The sequence below is a fragment of the Mesoplodon densirostris genome, chromosome 18, assembly GCF_025265405.1.
Source record: "Mesoplodon densirostris isolate mMesDen1 chromosome 18, mMesDen1 primary haplotype, whole genome shotgun sequence".
Classification (NCBI taxonomy): Eukaryota; Metazoa; Chordata; class Mammalia; order Artiodactyla; family Ziphiidae; genus Mesoplodon; species Mesoplodon densirostris.
This window is the reverse complement of record NC_082678.1, coordinates 51094944-51113165: the sequence shown is the minus strand read 5'-3', so window position 1 is coordinate 51113165 and position 18222 is coordinate 51094944. Positions and strand designations below refer to the sequence as shown.

Below are 18222 nucleotides of genomic sequence, written 5' to 3'. Positions count from 1 at the left end.
TGGGGAGAGGAGCGGGGGGATGGGGAGTTATTGTTTAATGGGTACAGAATTTCAGTTTGAGATGATGAAAAAGTTCTGGAGGTGGACAGCGGTGATGGTTGCAGAACAATGTGTATGTACTTAATGCCACTGAACTGCACACCTAAAATGGTGTGGACATGTACTCAGATCAGTGCTGCTCAGAGTGAAAAGAATGAACACGTCAGAGGCAACGCCTCGGAGGTTTAGAGACAGCAACGATCCCCCAGACAGCGGCAGTCAGGGCAGCAGGCCGTGGGAACTTAAAACACCTAAGAATGGGGAGGCGGGCAGGGGTGCGGTGAGGGGGGTGGGTGCATTTTAAGGAGAGAGAAGAGTGAAACAAAAGCGGAGAGGAGAGGAAAGAGCCTCGCACAGTTGCTGCCCAAGAGGAAGGTGGCAGGTCTAGCGCGGGCCTTCTCCGAGCACTTTTCGGCTGGAGTTACGGGCGAGAATCGTTTCCACCACTGCGGGGTCCATTGTCGGGCTAGTGGTGTTCGTCTCATCACAATACAAATTATTTTCAAAAGGTGCTAAACATCACCTCTTCTCACTCAGAAGGACAGGGAAGCTGCTCAGAACTTTTTTTTTTTAAGTCATTCTTTCACTCAGCACTTGCTTTTGGTGAGAACCTGCTGATTAACCTCGTCCTCCTCCCCAGGGCCATTTATCTTCTACTTCTTATCTGACCTTGTCAAGCTTTGGTTCCCCCACTAAAGGAATTTCAAACATAAGACAGCAGCTGGACAGAGATTGTGTTGGATGGAGAGCCTTGCAGAAGTGCTTGGCCTTGAAAATCTTTATCGACAGAAAACAAACTTGGCTGAGTGAGATGCTTTTGGAGGAAGTCACTTTAACAGCTGTACACTTAACCCCACTCCCTGGGCAAATCCCAGCCTAGGGGCCCCACGTTCCCTCCCCACGGCAAGCAGTTACAGTCAGCATGGACTACAGCTTAAAAGGTATCTGCCATGTCCTGAAAGCCGTTCTTGGGGGGAGGGGGGCGCGCTCTTGCCAGGCCCCCTCCTGAGTACAGCTGTGCAGGAGCGCTCCAGCCTATACCCCCTAGAGGCCCTGGGGATGCCAGAACTTTGTGTTCTCACAGTGTTTATCCCTTGTTCACCATCCCAGAAGGAACCTCCATTGCCTCTCCTGCTGTGCTCTCCCTCTACCCTGCTCTGATTCTCCTCCCCAGTAAACACCCCCTTCCTCTCCAGAGCCCAAACCCCTCTATATGGGGCTCACAAAGCCCTCCACACTCTCAGCCCTTACCTCCTGCAGTAAATGACACCTAGCTCCCCTGCCCCTAAGGGCTCGGCTTCCCCACAGCCCTCGCCAGCACTGGCTGCTCATTTTCTCACAGTCCACTAGTTCAGGGTCAGGAGGTGGGGTCACCAGCCTCCCTGCTCCCCAAGGCCACGTCCATTTCCCCTCCACTCTCCGAGGTTTAAGCCAGACCTCTCAGCCCATGCCCACCTCCCTCCTGGTCACTCCCCTTACATACCGAAGACTTTGGCAATGGGCTCACAGCCTTCTCTCCACCCGACTGCCACCACCATCCAAGGTGGCCTCTGTGGTCCATCCATCCCACACCCTGGGCCCTCCGTCCCTTGACTTCATCTCCAAATACCTTCCCCTCCACTCTATTTCAGCCACAGCTTCCCATGGGCAGAACCTCTGAGACCCAGAACCCACACACTTGTACCCGCATGTCATACTCTCCCAACCTTCTGGCCCATTCATCCAGTTACTCCCACCACATTAGCGCTTATTCCTCAGCAAGGCCTCAAATCCATTCATGTCTCCAATTTCTCCCAGTGTACCAGCCCCTTCTGGCCTTATGTCACTCACTCCCTATCCCGCTTGAACTGCAAGCTCCGTCTCTTCAATCACTCTCTTGTTCAACTCCTCAACATCACCACTGTCTTTCTAACCCCAACCCTGGATGAGTCGAACAGCCTTTTTCTGTGCAGATCTCATGATGGAGAAAAGCACACAGCCTAGGAGAGTGGGGCCTCCAGATCAATGGCCACACATCTCAGCTGGGTCCTCTACACTGACCACAGTCCTCTGTCCTAGTGCCACAGGGCCCACCCTGGGGAGCACAGCACTCCTCTGACCTAAACCTGATCCATTCTCTCCAGCTCCTCGGCAGCCTTGAGCCACATTTCCTGCTCTCGTCCTCCTACATGGAAAACCTTTCCCTGGACCGAGAAACTTCAAGCAGCACCTAAACAAGTGAAAGTACTCCAGTCTCTCTCATCTGCAAAGTACATACATAAGCCTCTCCTGAGCACACCCCCCTCCACCCACTGCCGCATCTCTCTTCCCCGTCCTAATCAGATGTCTAGCTCCCTGCCTCGATTTCCCCATCTCCTTACTCCTTGCCCTGTTGTCATCAGGCTCCTGCCTCCACCAGCCACAGCTGCTCGCACAAGGTCACAGGTGTTGCTGACACAGCTGACCCTCCCTCCTCGCCCGTGTCTCTGAGACATCACGCTCCTGCTGTCTACCTGTATCTCAGCCCCCTCGTCCCATGACCCCTAAGGTTGCAGGTCGCCTAAGATCTCTCACAGGCCTTCTGCTCTCAAAACTTCAACTCCCATCAAACGCTGATGCCTCACAAATCTACATCTTCAGACATGTTCATCCAACTGCCTGCTAGACTTTTCCACTCAGATGCCACAGAGGCTACCGCTCAGTGACAACATGGCCAGAACCAAATTACCTTCTCTTCAACTCACTTCTCCTCTACCTCACTCTTCTCAGTGAATGGCAGCCCCACCCATGCTGTCCCAGGGCAGACCCAGACCCAGCATATAATTAGAGATCAATATTTGCAGAATAAAAATGAACCACTGAGCCTCCCTCATTCTCCACAGCCAATCACTAAGAATGATCAATTTTACCTCCTACTATATCCCCGTGCTTCTTTCTTAATTGAGGTTGGCTGCCTCCTACACATCCTTCAGAAGGCTTCAGGGACCCTAACTCCGGAGGGACAGGGATCTTGCCCGCTGTTCCCACGGCCCGTGACTGCCGCCACGGCCAGGACCACCACGCACTGTCCGGCCGGCCCTGCTGAGTGACACCCCACTGCACTGGGCGCTCCATCTCCATAAGCGCCCACGGCCGGGCACACAGGAGCCTCCCAGCAAGCACTGAACGGATGGAGCGAAGGAACGGAAGAGAAATGAGCGAAAGGGCCACGGATGGCACGCGATCGCGGAGAGAAGGCCGGCAGACCCCGCGCCACGCAGGACCTCTGGCTGTGCAAGGCCCGCGCCCGGAGGGGCCCCACGCGGCAGCCGAGCAGCCCCGCCCCCGCGTCACGCGGCGCTCCCCGCGGCCAATGGAAAAGGTCCGCTGGCCTCCTCGGCGGACGCTCCCGGCCTGCGCGCGGCTTCTCAGCCAATGGAAGCGGCCTTCGTCGCCCTCGAGGCGGGGCGGGGCGGGGCGGGGGGGGTGTCCTGGGATGGCGAGGTTGTGGGCCTGTTCCCACGTCGTGTTCCCTCTAGCGTAGTCTGGGCTCCTGCTTTGCCCAACCGACGGATGATGGGGCCTCTGGGCGCCCGGCGCGGCCTGGAGTGGCTGCTGGGCCTCTACTTCCTCTCCCACATCCCCATCACCCTGCTCGTGGACCTGCAGGCGCTGCTGCCGCGCTATCTCTACCCCGTGGAGGTGAGGGCGCTGTCTGTCCTGGCCGCCGGTCGCCGAGGTTGGCGCCCCTCGGTGTAGCGGTTGCCCCGGCGTCCCGGTGATCTCCCCTCCTCCGGCCTGGCGCCCCGCCTCGCCCACTCAGGGTTCCCTCCTGCTTTCCTTGGGTTCCGCCGGCGCTCCGGCCCCTCCTTACCCTTCAACTCGACTTCTTCCTCGGGGTTTTCTTTGTCTCTCCCAGCGGCTTCCCCAAGGCTCCTGGGGCCAAACACCTTGCTCCTTTTAAAGACAATTCTTCCCTGGGTTTAAGACTCCCACACCCCAGCTCTGGTCAGTTGTCAGTATTTGAGGGAAGTAGCCTGGATGAACCAGTGTCTAAATTATGGACACATGGTGGATTTGTTTTAAAGTTGTGTTTCTTGGGAGAACTTTAAAAATACCGACTAATCCCAAAGAAATAACGCAAGTAGTATTAGACCCCTCTAAGGGACATTCGCAGAGCGTCCTGATTTCAAGATTAGGACCCAGCAACTTCAAAAGCTCAGAAGTAAACGACACCTTTTCAAATCGTCCTTTTTTATTGGGTTTGAGCAAGAATGATCACCTGAGTAGAAACGGAGGCGAAAGCCCCATTTCCTGGTTATTGGAGAGCATTCTTTACCCCAAACTTTAACTTTTGCTTTAAATGCTTTTTATTTATTGAGTTTTATTTTCATGTGTGGACCCTGTAACCTTCTATCACAGAATTCCAGTCCTCAGTTCTACAGTTCTCCAATCTGTCTGCAGAACTATAGGCAAGCCTGACGTGTCTACCTAAAGATTTGATTTTACCTCTGTTTGTCTTTAAATGCTTTTTCTCTGCAGAGCAGGGGTTCTTACCCTGAGGTCCATGAACCCCTAATGGGGTATGCAAAATTTTGTGTGCCTTGTTTTCCATAGCTTCCATCAACTTTTCCAGGGGTCTGACCCTCCCCAAAAGGTTAAGAGCCACTGCTCAACAATAAACCCCCACTCCGTTGTCTGGTTTGTTTCTAGCTCCAAGCATAAATGGGAAGACCTCTGACCTACCCTTTCCTGGGAAAAGTGTAGGTTGTGTGTGGCAAGAGCATTGTCTGGGGACTTGGTTCTTCCAAGAACTTCTTGAGTTCCTTGGGTAAGTCAGGGCTCTGTAGCTTCAACTGTCAAGTAGGAGAGAGATGAGTTAAATCACAAGCTCAAACACATACAAGATGTGTTAGTTTCCTATTGCTTCTGTAACAAATTACAAAAATATAGTGATCTAAAACAACATGAATTTATTATCTTTCAGTTCTGGAGGTCAGAAGTTTGAAATGAGTCTTGTAAGCCTCCTTCCTTCTGAAGGTCCTAGTGGCAGATCTGTTCCTTGCCTCTACCAGTTTCTGGTGGCTGCGGGTGTTCTTGGCTTGTGGCCACATCACATCAATCTCCGCTTCGGTCATCACTTTGCTGCCTTTTCTTCTTTAGTCCAACCTCCCTCTGCCCAACTTTTATAAGGACACTTATAAAAGTAATTACATTTAGGGCCCACCAGATAACCAGGATAGTCTTCCCATCTCCAAATCCTTAACCACATCTGCAAAGTCACTTTTGCCAAATAGGGTTACATTCATAGGTTCCAGGGATTAAGATGTGGATGTCTTTGGGAGCCATTATTCAGCCTACGACACAGGCCCGGGTGGTACATGATCCTTCTAAACAGGTCGTCACAGCTCCGCATTAGCCATTAGTTACCTTGAAGAAAGGAGAGCCATGTCTGTGCAAAGTCTTTGTGGCCAACAGAACTCAGGCAGGCTGCCTGTTCACAATCTCTGATGTTATAAATGAGTCCCTTTAATACTAGGCAGTCATGGGACTTCCCTGGTGGTCCAGTGGGTAAGTCTCCGCACTCCCAATTTGGGGGGCCCGGGTTTGATCCCTGGTCGGGGAACTAGATCCCACACGCCTGCCGCAACTAAGAAGCCTGCATGCCGCAACGAAAATCCCGAGAGCCGCAACTAAGACCGGGCACAGGCAAAATAAATACATACATACATACATACATACACAGTAGTTATGTTACTCCAGGTAGCCACCCGTTCCAGACTTAACAGCTATTGGTTTCCCTATCTTCTGTGAATGTGCCATAACCACAAGTTCTTGCTCACCACTCAGAAAATACAATTAAAATGTTTCCAAAATCATAAAGACCCCATTTAAACTTACATATTTGATTTGGTAGTTTTCTCAGCTTTATTTTTTTAAGTTGACTTGTTGTAAAAGGTCAAGGGCCAACATAGGCTGGACCTGACCAGAAACTCTGTAACTGTTTGTGTGTGTGTGTGTGTGTGTGTGTGTGTCTGTCTGTGATACTGTTTAAAGACCTTAGTAACACAGGGGCCTCCCAGCTTGGAAGGCCTGTGTCTCTATTCACTCTTGTTGCTTTGGGGTGGGCAATGATGGCTTTGTTGCTTCTGTATGGGGAAATAATAATAATAAAAGCCCTGAGTTATTTTCACATTCTCTTTGAAAAATGCCAAATTTTGGGCTTCACTGGTGGCGCAGTGGTTGAGAGTCCACCTGCCGATGCCGGGGACACGGGTTCGTGCCCCGGTCCGGGAAGATCCCACATGCCGCGGAGCGGCTGGTCCCGTGAGCTCTGGCTGCTGGGCCTGCGCGTCCGGAGCCTGTGCTCTGCAATGGGAGGGTCCACGGCAGTGAGAGGCCCACGTACCGCAAAAAAAAAAGGAAAAATGCCAAATTTTAACATCTGTTGTGTTTTTCCTAAATAGGAGTTTCTCCAGAACTAAAAAGCTTGTGGAGATTACATAATGGTTAGGCTAAAATTTGCAAATATCTTTCTTTGTTTGAATCAGATCAACACTTGGAAAAACTCTTACTATGAAACAATAAGAATTTAGTTTGGATTAGAATATGGAGAGGATGGGAAGCATTTTGTAGTATCATCTGCAGCTGGGTAGCATTGCATCTGTTAAAATAAGGGAAAACAAGTGAGCATCTAGATGCTGAAAGTTTGTGCACTCATTCTAAGAGGAGTGCAAGACTGTTCAGTAGCAACTTCAGTCTAGAATTTCATGTGCGAAGGCCAGGTGAATATTTTAATGGATAACAATGGTAAGTTGAGTCAAATGTGAGTCAGTTATAAATGGAAACAGTTTTATTACCTTTTGGGGGGTCTTACCTAATAATTATTAATGACCAGTTGCATGCTGAGATTTTAATAGGATTAAATTGAACTTCTCCAAATATGTATTAGTTAAGTAATCTTAACATTTACTGTGTGCTAGCCATTGTTCTAATGACTGTAAGTATTAACTCTTTTTATCTTACCAACAGCGAGGTAGGTACTATATAATTGGGAAACAAGTTTAGTGAGATTAAGTGCTTTGCCCAGAGCCAGGCACTCAGCCCCTGGGTACCATGCTCATCACTCTGCTTGGGGGTTAAGAGCATTGACCCTCCACAGTCGAAAATCCACTTACAGTTTATAGTCAGCCCTCCATACCCACGTTCCTATCTTCAAATTCAACCAGCCACCGACTGACCGTGTAGTACTGTAGTATTTACTGTTGAAAAAAATCCGCATACCTGCACAGTTCAAACCCGTGTTGTTCAAGGGTCAACTGTGTTTTAAATTTTGCTGTTATTATCCTGCAGCCCTTAGAAATTACAGTGTTGTACAAATCTGCCTGGATTTATGAAATAGGTGGATCTGAATGTATACGAATTAAATAGAAAGTGAAGTTCAAATGAACCAGAATGCCTTTTTTAAAAAAATAAATTTGTTTTTGGCTGCATTGGGTCTTTGTTGCTGCGTGTGGGCTTTCTCTAGTTGCGGCGAGCGGGGGCTCTTTGTTGCGGTGCGCGGGCTTCTCATTGCACTGGCTTCTCTTGTTGTGGAGCACAGGCTCTAGGCGTGCAGGCTTCAGTTGTGGCACGTGGGCTCAGAAGTTGTGGCTCGCGGGCTCTAGAGCGCAGGCTCAGTAGTTGTGGTGCATGGGCTTAGCTGCTTCGCGGCATGTGGGATCTTCCCGGACCAGGGATCAAACCCAGGTCCCCTGCATTGGCAGGCAGATTCTTAACCACTGCGCCACCAGGGAAGCCCAAATGAACCAGAATGCCTTTTAAATTCTGCAATAAATCTTTCAAAATACATCCTTCCAATATTTTTTTTTAAGTAAATCTAGAAAGCAAAAAAGGATCTTAAAAAACATTTAGTCCAAGTTGCTTGTTTTACAGATGAGAAAATAGAGCCCAGGAGAGGTGCAGTGGCTTAACCTTTATGAATATTTTCTACCACATTACCATCCTGAAAAGTGCTTAGAAGGAAGCTAAGGATATTGCTGTGAATTTAAATTTCAAGTCAAATACAGATTCAAGATCACTTGGTCAATAAGTTGATTATCTAGCTAAGGCCTTTTTGTAATTAATGCTAACAGAATGTTTCTTTCTGGATGTTTGCTTAAAGCTCACTTGCAGCACAGAGGCCTCTATTTCACAATAGTGAGCCTTTATCTTTAGATTAAAAATTAACAGGAAAAATACCTTTGGATTTTCCATTGTAAGCCAAATGCTTATCTTGGAAGCTGTCTTGATTTATCGTAATATCAAGATGCCATCTCCAGGAGGTTAAATGTGACAGACCTTCAGTAGTCTACGTAGTGTGGAGAGCCCTAGGCTTTGGGCTCTTAAAAGAGCACAGAATGGGCAGCCTCAAACCCTCCTGCTTCCTTCCCCTGCCTGCAGCCTTGTCTACATGGATCTGCATCTTTTGATTTGACAGTGTCATCACGAAGGTGGGGCCCAAGCTAGAACTGAGACTCTCCAGAGTGAGGCAGTCTGTTCCTCTGCAAATATACTACTGATCTCCTAAAAGAGAAAAAACTTTAGAATTCGGGGGGTAAAGAATGACAAGGAACTTGAGATTTGGGGAGAAGTTAAATTGTCTAAAATTGCAACTTCGCAGAGGTTAGATTTACCTCCCTTATACTTCCCCCCGCACCTCGCCCCCCAAAAAACACAAGGAAACTTATTTCTGTATTTGAGGCAGTCTGGCCCTTGGAGCTTGCTGTGCAGTTGCTATTTTGAAAGGACAAACGTCAGGATGGTTTTCACATCATTTCTTTGTAAAGAAGGCTATTGTTGGCAGATACTTCACGTTTGTGCGTTCAGCTGAGAGCCTACTAAGGGCCACATACAGTTGCTCCTGACGGTATCCACACCTGGACGTGTGTTATCACAGACATGCTGGGTAGCACACAGGGGCTGGAAGAGCTGAGGAAAGCTGCTGGGAGAAGGTAACATTTGATTTCGAGCTGGTGAGTTTTTATTAAATGACCATCTAGGCTGTACAACAAAAGCCAGCTGGGTGTGCCGTCTGCTGCCAAGGGAGCTGGGTAGTGAGAGGCTCTGCCAGTGGGTTGGAGCTGCTGAAGCCTGTCCTGCCAGGTAGCTGTATTCATTGTGATCCTCATCTTTTCGCAGCTGAGAAACCTGCGGCAGTGGTATACTGAGGAGTTCAAAGACGCCCTGCTACAGAACCCCCCGGTGTGGTATAAGTCCTTCCTGTTTTGCGAGCTTGTGTTTCAGCTGCCTTTCTTTCCTGTCGCAACATATGCCTTCTTCAAAGGTTAGTAAATGGGGAAATCCCATTTTTCCTCTGAAACCAGGTCCCAGAAATCTTTTGGGAAAGTTTTACCAAGGGAGAGGGGAGTGGTCCCTGGAGGCTGTATGAGGGTGATATAGGATTGGTGGCAACGGCCAGGATAGATCTTGTATAGGGACATTAATGTGGCTCAGGCTAGTGTCTGTGGTCAGCTGGGCTGCAGGACTGCCTCGGTCAACTGGAAATCTCTCACACACATGAAACCTGAGGCTACTTTCAAGTTTGAACTTGTTCCTTTTTATTGTCCCTCCCCCCCAACAGAATTTCTTTTTTGTTGTTGCTTTTATTTTTCTGCTTTGGGTAGTATCATACTGGCTTTTAAGCAGTAGCATCAAGCTAATCTCTAAATGGCTTAACTTCTCATTTAAAAATTATTCTTACAGTGTCTCCATGACAAATGCTTTTAAAAAGAAGGTGGCCATACCAGTGTTCATGGTAACTAAGCTTGTACAGCTGCTTTCCCACTGGAACCCCCAAGCCATCTCTTAGCAGAATCTCTTGATCCCTCTCACCTATATATAATTACTTAGCAAAGAGATGTTGCTGACAGGGCTGCCCCCGCCTCTTCCCCTTCCCCCAATTGCATTTTAGACCAACCTTGTTTAACTAGTAATGGCCATTTAACTGCCCTAGAGTTTTTCTGAATTAATTCTGACACCACCCAGTGTTCTTTGGCAGTCAGTGGCTAGGGCTCCAACTGTCACATAAGTTTGCACATTGGGCATTATTATATCACATCCAGTTTCCACTTGGTGGAAAAGGAGGTAGAATGATTCAGCTGAAGGGAGCAGGCAGAGACAGGGTGGAGGATGCTGTGGACATACCTGGAGCCATGAGCAGATCTAACCCTTCTCTCTTTCTCTCCTCGATGACCTCAGGAGGCTGCAGGTGGATCCGTACCCCTGCAATCATCTACTCGGTTCAAACGATGACAACTCTGATTCCAATCCTCTCCACACTTCTACTCGAGGATTTCTCCAAAGCCAGTTGTTTCAGAGGACAAGGACCTAAGACTTTCCACGAACGACTATTCCTTATATCTGTCTACATGCCCTACTTTCTCATCCCTCTTATACTTCTGCTTTTCATGTTGCAGAACCCCTACTACAAGTCTGAGGAGAAAAGAAAGAAAAAATGAGGAAAAATAACCCCGGGTCCAGGGGAGAGGGGACCACGGGGCAGTTTCCTGTTGGACCCAGTACCAGGAAAATGCTCAGAACCCATGTTTTCAGTAGTATTTGAAACACACCAGCAGCAACATACATGGCCAAGGCACTGGCAGGAGGCACATCAAACCCTCATCTTCCAAGGGCACTGGCATAAACAGACCAATCACCTGAGGATGAGCAGAGGGGTGTGGGCTAGGTTATAGGGAAGTGGTGCCAAAGGCCTCACTGTGTGCCCAAGTGCCATTGCAGGATTACTAAAGGCAGGACCAGACCAGACACCAGATAAACTTCCAAGCAACATGGCCTACTTGGCATGTTCATGAGTCATTTGACCCAGAGTATACATGTGACTAACCCTTTGACTCATGATCCTCTACAGCATGTCACTGGGGTGTCTCAGGCCATTTTTAAGCTTGAAGCTGTGCCTCTGTGATGTTCATTAAAAACTGTTTTCTTGTCCCCACGCCTAGGTGGGGGTGACCTATTCTGTAAGAGGGTTAAACTTAGTTTTCCTGAACATTCAACCTTGGCATGACCTTCAGTCAGAAATGGGTCAAATTGGAAGGTGTATTGTTTCTGTCTTAAACAGGTTGTCCCAGGAGAAGAGATTTTTTAAAGTCTCCTTGTTTATCCTCTTTCCAAGCCTTAAGACTTCTATTACTTTTTACAGACCACCTGACGTAAGTTCCTTTACTCTGACATCTGGTGTCTCAAACCTGCACTGGAGGTGTCCCTCCTACTGGATAACTTCGTCCTACCGAATAGTTTAATAATTCCTTCCTGTCTCATTCCCAGTCAAAGGCAACGGGTGGTGGGGAACCGCGCATGACAGGTCCAGTGTGTGCATATAGGGTCTCTTCACGTTAGTACTTGGTATTCCGCTAGCTTTCTCTAAATTCATACTGGAGGCCAACTCAAAAAAAAAAAAAAAAAAGACTTGTGAACACACATGGAAAATGGTAGATGCTTGTCCTGGTTAGTTCCCCCTTTTTGCCTGTTTTGCTTACAAGCCCTAATGGTCTGGTTGTTGGGAGTATCGTCTGACTCGTGTATCTGGTCAAAATAAAGGTAGCTGCTGACCACTGCCTGGTTTGTTTTGTGGACCAGGGGCTAGAGAGTCCAGGGTTCTCTTACAAAGGGTTAAATGTACATTTCAAGGGCACCAGGAAAAGAGGTAGATCAAGCCATTTGAAAATAATAATTTATTGCTTTTCCTTCCAAAGCTTTGTGAATTTACAAAAAAAGTTTATAGGTTGCTCAGTTCAGACTGAGAATGCAAGAGGTGAGAACCTGGACCACAATGGCCACTGGGTGTTCGCCTGCAGATAGGCACTGATGTCTGAAACAAGCTCCCCCAGATTTGTTTTATTGCCTTCAGAGATGCTGCATTCCTCACACACCATCTCACACAACACACTTGGGTCATTAGTCAAGTCACTGGATTGGTGCAGAGGTTTTTTTGGTTTGGGGGTTGTGGGGTTTTTTTCTTTATTTGCCCTCCTGCTAGAAAATGAAATTTTCAGTTCATTTCTGAAAAATAAATTGGTCAATAAATTCATTTTGTTCTGCTTCTACTTTACACAGAGCTTCATATTCAACCCGATACCTGAAAAACAAAATTGTTAGAAGCCCTCAAAATGGATGAAATAAACCATGGACTTAATTCTTCTAGAGAAGAATGTTAAGTGATTTAGATGATTCCAAGAAACGGTGTGAGTTCAAAATGAAGTTAGTGAGGGCAAGAAAGAGAGAAAAAATAAGAGGCAAAGCCCTACCTAGGGCCACCCATGAGAAGTCTCCAGCCCTGAGAGTCTTCCTTTCAGAGAGCCAGCCAACTCTGGACACCCACTACCTGAGTGTTCGTGCTCTCAAACTACTAGAGGTTGTCTGATAGTAACATTTTTTTCCCATGAAATGTAATTTTATTTTTATTTTAATCAGGATGACAAGACACTATTCCTGGGAGAACGATGATGAAGAATAAGGACAAGAGGTGACCATTCGAAAGGGAAAAATAGAATTGCAGTTCAGTAAAGAACTTGCTTTATGTCAAAACTTCTTACCTTTCAAGCTGCATTTTCTTTTCAGCTATTAGTGCCTGGAGTTGCTGCTGTTGGGCTTCTCTCTGTTTTGCTATAGATTTGAGCAAGTTCCGAGCACCAATGGCCTAGAAAAACACGATACTGCTAAAGAAAGCCATGGCTTCATTAAAGTCCTCAAGTGGGGAAGGGATGCTGCCTGGGGCCGGTGGAGGGTGGGGTGCAGCGTGGGGAAAGTTGAGCCTCAGGTTTAGGAGTCAGTCAGAGAGAGGCTTAATTAACCTCACGATCCCAAAGTGCCTGGTGAGAACGGAACTGCAGCTCTGAGGCAGACCTAGGAGTGTCCCCAGAGCCTGGCACACAGTGGCCCATTTGGTGCGCCATTTGTGTCCTTTGCCAAGTCATCTACACTCTACACGCCTTCATTTTTTCATTTATAAAATGAGGGTAAACCACCTCTCTCAGTGATGACGTGAAGATTAAAGGAAACAATGACTGAAAGTACACTGGCATATAAGAGTTCAATAGTAGGTTAACTGGACCAGGAATTATTTCAGGTGTAAAGCATAATCATTCAATATTTGCATAAGTATTCTTATTTAAAATCTTGTTCTAATTAAAGAATCCCCGCCCACCTTCCCCTACCCACCCCACCCCCAAATACGTCAAGAGGGCAGAAGGATGAGAGGCTAGTGAACCAGGCCAAGACTTAGACAAAACACATGCTGATCTTACCTTCATCTTCTCATTTTCTGCTTCTTTTGCAAGTTGGTCAACAAGCTCAATTAAACCACCAACTATTTTCTGAAACTGGCCAATTTCTTTTGGGGAAAGAACACAACAAAATGTGTTATTTTCTCAGCATCACCACTCTCCCTCAGCATTCCCTTGCACCAAGAGGGCAGGGCTAACTGCCCCTTCTAATTTGTGTCAGAAAACGTTTGGTGTCTGACACCCTTGGTCTGAACCTAGAGAAGGGTGGCCAGGTGCCCAGAGCTGACTGGGGTATATTTGGATCTTGAGGCACAAAGCGCTGTGTTCATGAAAAAACCGCCTCAGGACGTGAACACTGCCTCTAGACAAGCCTCAGATAAGACACTAGATTTCAGTTAATGGTGGGGTAGGGGCTTTCCACCTACGACCTGAGCTAATAAAAAGCTCAAAGCATTTAAGGACTTAATCTCGCATTTGCTTTTTTCAATGTCCTTGGGTGTAGTGGAACCCCATGTTACTGAGGAGTAAACTAAGGCCCAGAGGGTAGGACGACATGCACACAGCAATCAGAAGACTGGTGAGAGAACCCACACTACCTTTCACCAGTCAAGCTCTCTCCACAGCCTACAGGTGTCCAAAAGCTCAGAAATCCCTACTCTAGCTAGATCTGCTCTGTATTCACTGCTACTGGGTTTGCTTGGCTGCTGGGACAGGAGGCATCCTGGGTATATCTAGCTAAAAAAAAAATGAGTCTTTTGAACTGCCTCTAGAAATTTTCACTCCAAATAATGGCAAGTCAGGGACTTCCCTGGCAGTCCAGTGGTTAGGACTCTGCACTTCCACTGCAGGGGGCATGGGTTTGATCCCTGGTCAGGGAACTGTTTATTAACTTACGGCCATGCCCTGAGGCATGGCAATCAATCAATCAATCAATAAAGGCAAGTCAGGCACTGAGAACACTATTTCTCCCAAGAAATCAAATCATAACTCCACTTCCCACCCCCAAGCCATAGTTCTGAAGTTTAAGGTTCCTGAGATGGCATAACCAAACAAATACCCTCCTCTCTCTATTGCAGTGTTTGTTTTGATTGGTGCTCTGGGACTACACGAGAAGGCAGGTAGACAAGGTGGGTGGCACATGGGAATTCATGGAGGCCAGGCTTAGCCTTCTGGGAGCCAGCTCCGCCGTGGCAGGGCCAAAAGCTGCAGTCTGGGGGTGGGGGCGGGGCACAAAGCTGAGTGGCACCATGTCTCCCCAAATGACACTCACTGTCCACAAAGTCCTTGCACTCTTCCTTTAGCTCTATGGTCTGCTGGGTAACCTCTGGGTCCAACACCCGCAGCTTGTTCAGCTCATCAAAGTGCAGCCCTGCTTCACCCAGGATGTCCTTGGCCATGGCTGTAAAGAAACCAGCCCCAATCCCCGATCACTTCCCAGCCACTCAAGGAAATGCCGGCTTCCGGCCCAGCCCCACTCCTGGCCCCGGACACCAATGCCAAAACCCCAGGTGTTCCAAAGGCTCCCCCTTCCCTCTGCCTCTGCCTCTCTGAGCCTCACCTGTTTCCTTTCCAGCTTCCCTAGAGAAGAGCAGTCCTGCTCTGAAGGGGTGACAGTGTCAGCCAGGAAGAGGTGTGTCAGAGGACCAAGGGTCAGGAAAGAATAAAGTCCAGTTGCTTGTCACAGGCATCGTTCATTCAACACACATTTCTTGAGGGCCTACTACATGCCAACACTGCTAGATGCTGGGGGTAAAGATGAGTACAACATGGTGCCCGCCCTGGAGGAGCACAGAGTTTAGCTGGAGGAAGACAGACATGTACACTGAAAAATTATACTGTGTTAAGTGCTTTTACAGAAATATCACTAAAGCATGGAGGAGAATAGAACAGTTAACTTGGGGTGAGGAAGTGACATGTGAACTAAGTTGTGAGCCATAAGCATATTTATTTAACCACAGCTATGTACCCAAAAGGACATAAAAGAGCTTTTCAAATATAGTACAGGAACAACATAAAAGACAAGTAAAAGAAAATCTGAGTGACTTAAAAATTAAGGTTAAAGAAATAAGAAGCCAGGTGTAAGAATATTACCCAAAATGTACGCCACAGGCACAGCTGCCTGAACTAGGACCCAAAGGGGTCAGTCTCTAGCAGAAAACACAAAAAGGAGTGAAATATCATCAACAACATACCAATAAGGAGGCCAAGGAAAGGCATTCCAAGCAGAGAAAACAGCCTGAACAAGAGCATGAAGCCACTGGAAGGGCCTATCTTGCCTAGAAGATGAAAAGACAGAGGATGGAGCTGGAAAGGTCGGATGGAGCCAGATCAGAAACACCCTGTGTGCTAAGCTAAGGAGTTTTTTTTTTTTTTTTCCGTAGACAAGAGAACCAGCAGAGATAACTTCTCCCTTCCCAGGCCACCTTGCATTCCTGGTCCAAAGGATGTCTCAACTCTGAGAAGGAAACGCTGAAAACTCACCCTCGTTCTGGCTTAAACACACACACAAAATAAAATAAAATAAAAATAAGACAGCACACACCCTGTCTAAAAAGGGAGGCAATGCTACTGAGGTCTAGCCATTGGCTGCTATACCAATTCCCACACCCAAGGTGTTCCGAAGGCTACCACAACCTGGCCCTGCGCCAACCCTTCCCTCCCACCTCCCCCAGCCTCACCTGTTTCCCTTCCAGCTTCCTTAGAGAAGTTCTGTTCTGAATGGGGTGATTCTGCGAGTGACTTCCCGGGGTAGATGTGCCATAGGAAGAGCAATGGTTAAAAAGAATTAAGCTCCATTCTTGCAAGAACTGATTTTCAAGAGGACCAGAAATCCAGATTAATATATGAAATCTGATTTTTAAAGGAGAGTATCTAATTCAAAAATTTTAAGCAAGGAAAAAAAAAAACAAAACACATCCAACACTGTGTGGCCCAACTAATGTATGTTTGGCTGTGTATGACCGTGGTCCAGAGCCTTTGGCCTCACTGGAGCCCATTCAAGTATGTTGGCTAGCATCTTCATTTTGAAACATTTTAATCATCCAGAGCTCCCTTATAATTGGGCTTTTAAAGAAGATCTGTCTTCCTATTTGTTCTATTTACACAGTCTAAGCATTTAACACCTACCAGCTGATTAATTAGAACAACTGCTTCAAGTAACCTGAGGGCACAAAGATCTGCTTCAACTTCCACTCTCTTCCCTAAGAGCTTGCATTTATTCACAAACATCTACTGAGTCCCTGCTCTGGGGATAGAGAAGTGAAGAAAATGCTTTAATGCTTTAGCTTCTGACCTCTGGACAGACAGTAAACAGATAATCATGAATTGTGATAACAGTATGAAGAAAAGCACATGGTGCTACGTGAAGCCGTAGCAGGAGGACATAATTCATATGTAAACAAAATTACAAAAAAAATTTGTAAACAAAAGTCTTCTGAAAAAGTGACACGCTGAGACCTAAACGGTGTCCAGAAGTTTTTCAAGTTAAAGGGGGAGGAGGTATTCCAGGCAGAAGGAAAAGCATGTGTGAAGATGCTGAGGCTGTGAGAAATTTGATGTGTTCCAAGAGCCAAAAGGCTAGCGTGGTAGAAACACTGAGCAAGGGGAAGAGAGGAACGGGATGAGGTGAGGTGGGGAGGCTAGGGCTGGATGGCGGAGGGCTCTGAAAGCTGCAGCAATGAGCCTGGATTTTCTCATAAGGGTAATTAATGGGCAGCCAGCAGAGTGGCATAGTCAGATATGCCTTTTAGAGAGATCACTCTAACCCAGGATGGAGAATGGGTTGGAGGGAATAAGAGGATGGAGCTACAACTATCTTGTTCATCACTGTTACCCGAGCTTTTGGCATGGTGCCTGCACAGAACTGGCACTCAGCAAATGTCTGTGGCATGAATGACTGTGACAACAAACAGAGCAAGCTATTTCAGTAACCAAGGCTTGGAGCTGAAGAAGAGTGTTCCGATTTGCGATGTTTTGTAAGTCGAGTCGATAGGAGTTAGTAAAGGATGACTGAATGCAGGGGTTTGGGGAGGAGTGAAGGAGAGTCAGACAAGAGTCCCGTGTATCTGGCCGGAGCCAGCTGCACCGTTGGAAGGCACATAGTTGAATGAGATGGGTCAGACCGAAGAGGAAGTGTAGGCAGAGGGTTCACAGCCGACTACCGCATTCTCTCCCAATTACCACCACACGCGCACCTGAGGAGCACCGGGCACAAGAGCCAGACTGAGCTCCCTGAAGATCAGGGTGGTGACGCGCTCTCCGCCCCCCGGCCCCCCCGGGCTCTTCCGGACCCACGCTGGGCTCTACGAGCAGGCTCCATCCGTGGGGTGTGGGGAAAATTAGGAAGACCTGGGTGATGGAGCTGGCTGCCTTCCCTACGTAAACTCCTTGAACTTACCTGAGCCTCAGTTTCCTCCTAAGATGGTTGCGAGCATCAGCGCGTAAAGCTCCAGGCCTTAGCCGGGGGTAAAACCGCTCCCAGAGCCGGGAGGAATTCCCACGTTTCTTTCACCCTGGGAAGGCTTTTCCTCGGGCCGCGGGCCTGTCAGGCTCATCTCGCCCCGGGCCCGCCCACGTCCCCCGACCCGAAGTTCATGGCTTACCTGTTTACTCCACAGCGGCGGCAGCGGCTGCGACCCAGGCTGACGTCGGCAGGCAGCTTCCCTCTCCGGTCAGTGGCAGCCGGCGCCCTGCCCGCCAGCCTCAGCAGCGGCCACGGCTACAGGCCCTGTTCACGCCTAACATCACTTCCCGACACCGTAAGCCCGTACACCCGCAGAGCCTGCTGGGAAACAGAGGCCTGAAAGGAGAGAGGGCTGCCTACAAGACCCAGAGGCCTTTGCGCCGGAAAGGCTGCCGGAAGTAGCTGTGCGCTCACCGCGGGATTCTCTCAGGGGCTCCTCCCTCCACCCTGATTGGGTGCTGGGCCTGCCCCGCCTTATAG

General features: G+C 48.2%; 2 protein-coding genes across 7 annotated transcripts; one reads left to right on the top strand and one right to left on the bottom strand.

Annotated features, from left to right (window-relative positions):
- The first annotated feature begins 3493 nt into the window (after window positions 1-3493).
- TMEM97 (transmembrane protein 97) lies at window positions 3494-12084 on the top strand. The gene is made up of 3 exons (XM_060081937.1): window positions 3494-3699; window positions 9178-9322; window positions 10237-12084. The coding sequence occupies exons 1-3, from the start codon at window positions 3571-3573 to the stop codon at window positions 10494-10496; spliced, it is 534 nt and encodes a 177-aa protein (XP_059937920.1). The 5' UTR covers window positions 3494-3570; the 3' UTR covers window positions 10497-12084.
- Window positions 11712-18060, bottom strand: IFT20 (intraflagellar transport 20). Of its 6 annotated transcripts, none has more exons than XM_060081939.1 (6): window positions 17882-18060; window positions 14839-15079; window positions 14551-14679; window positions 13302-13387; window positions 12591-12694; window positions 11712-12133 (listed from the first exon to the last, which is right to left on the bottom strand). In XM_060081939.1, exons 3-6 carry the CDS (start codon window positions 14675-14677, stop codon window positions 12052-12054), a joined length of 399 nt encoding a protein of 132 aa, XP_059937922.1. In that variant the 5' UTR covers window positions 14678-14679; window positions 14839-15079; window positions 17882-18060; the 3' UTR covers window positions 11712-12051. The 6 variants fall into 6 exon arrangements, with proteins under 6 accessions (XP_059937922.1, XP_059937923.1, XP_059937925.1 ...); XM_060081940.1 differs by having other exon boundaries at window positions 14839-15058; XM_060081942.1 differs by having other exon boundaries at window positions 14839-15023.
- Window positions 18061-18222: the final 162 nt, after the last annotated feature.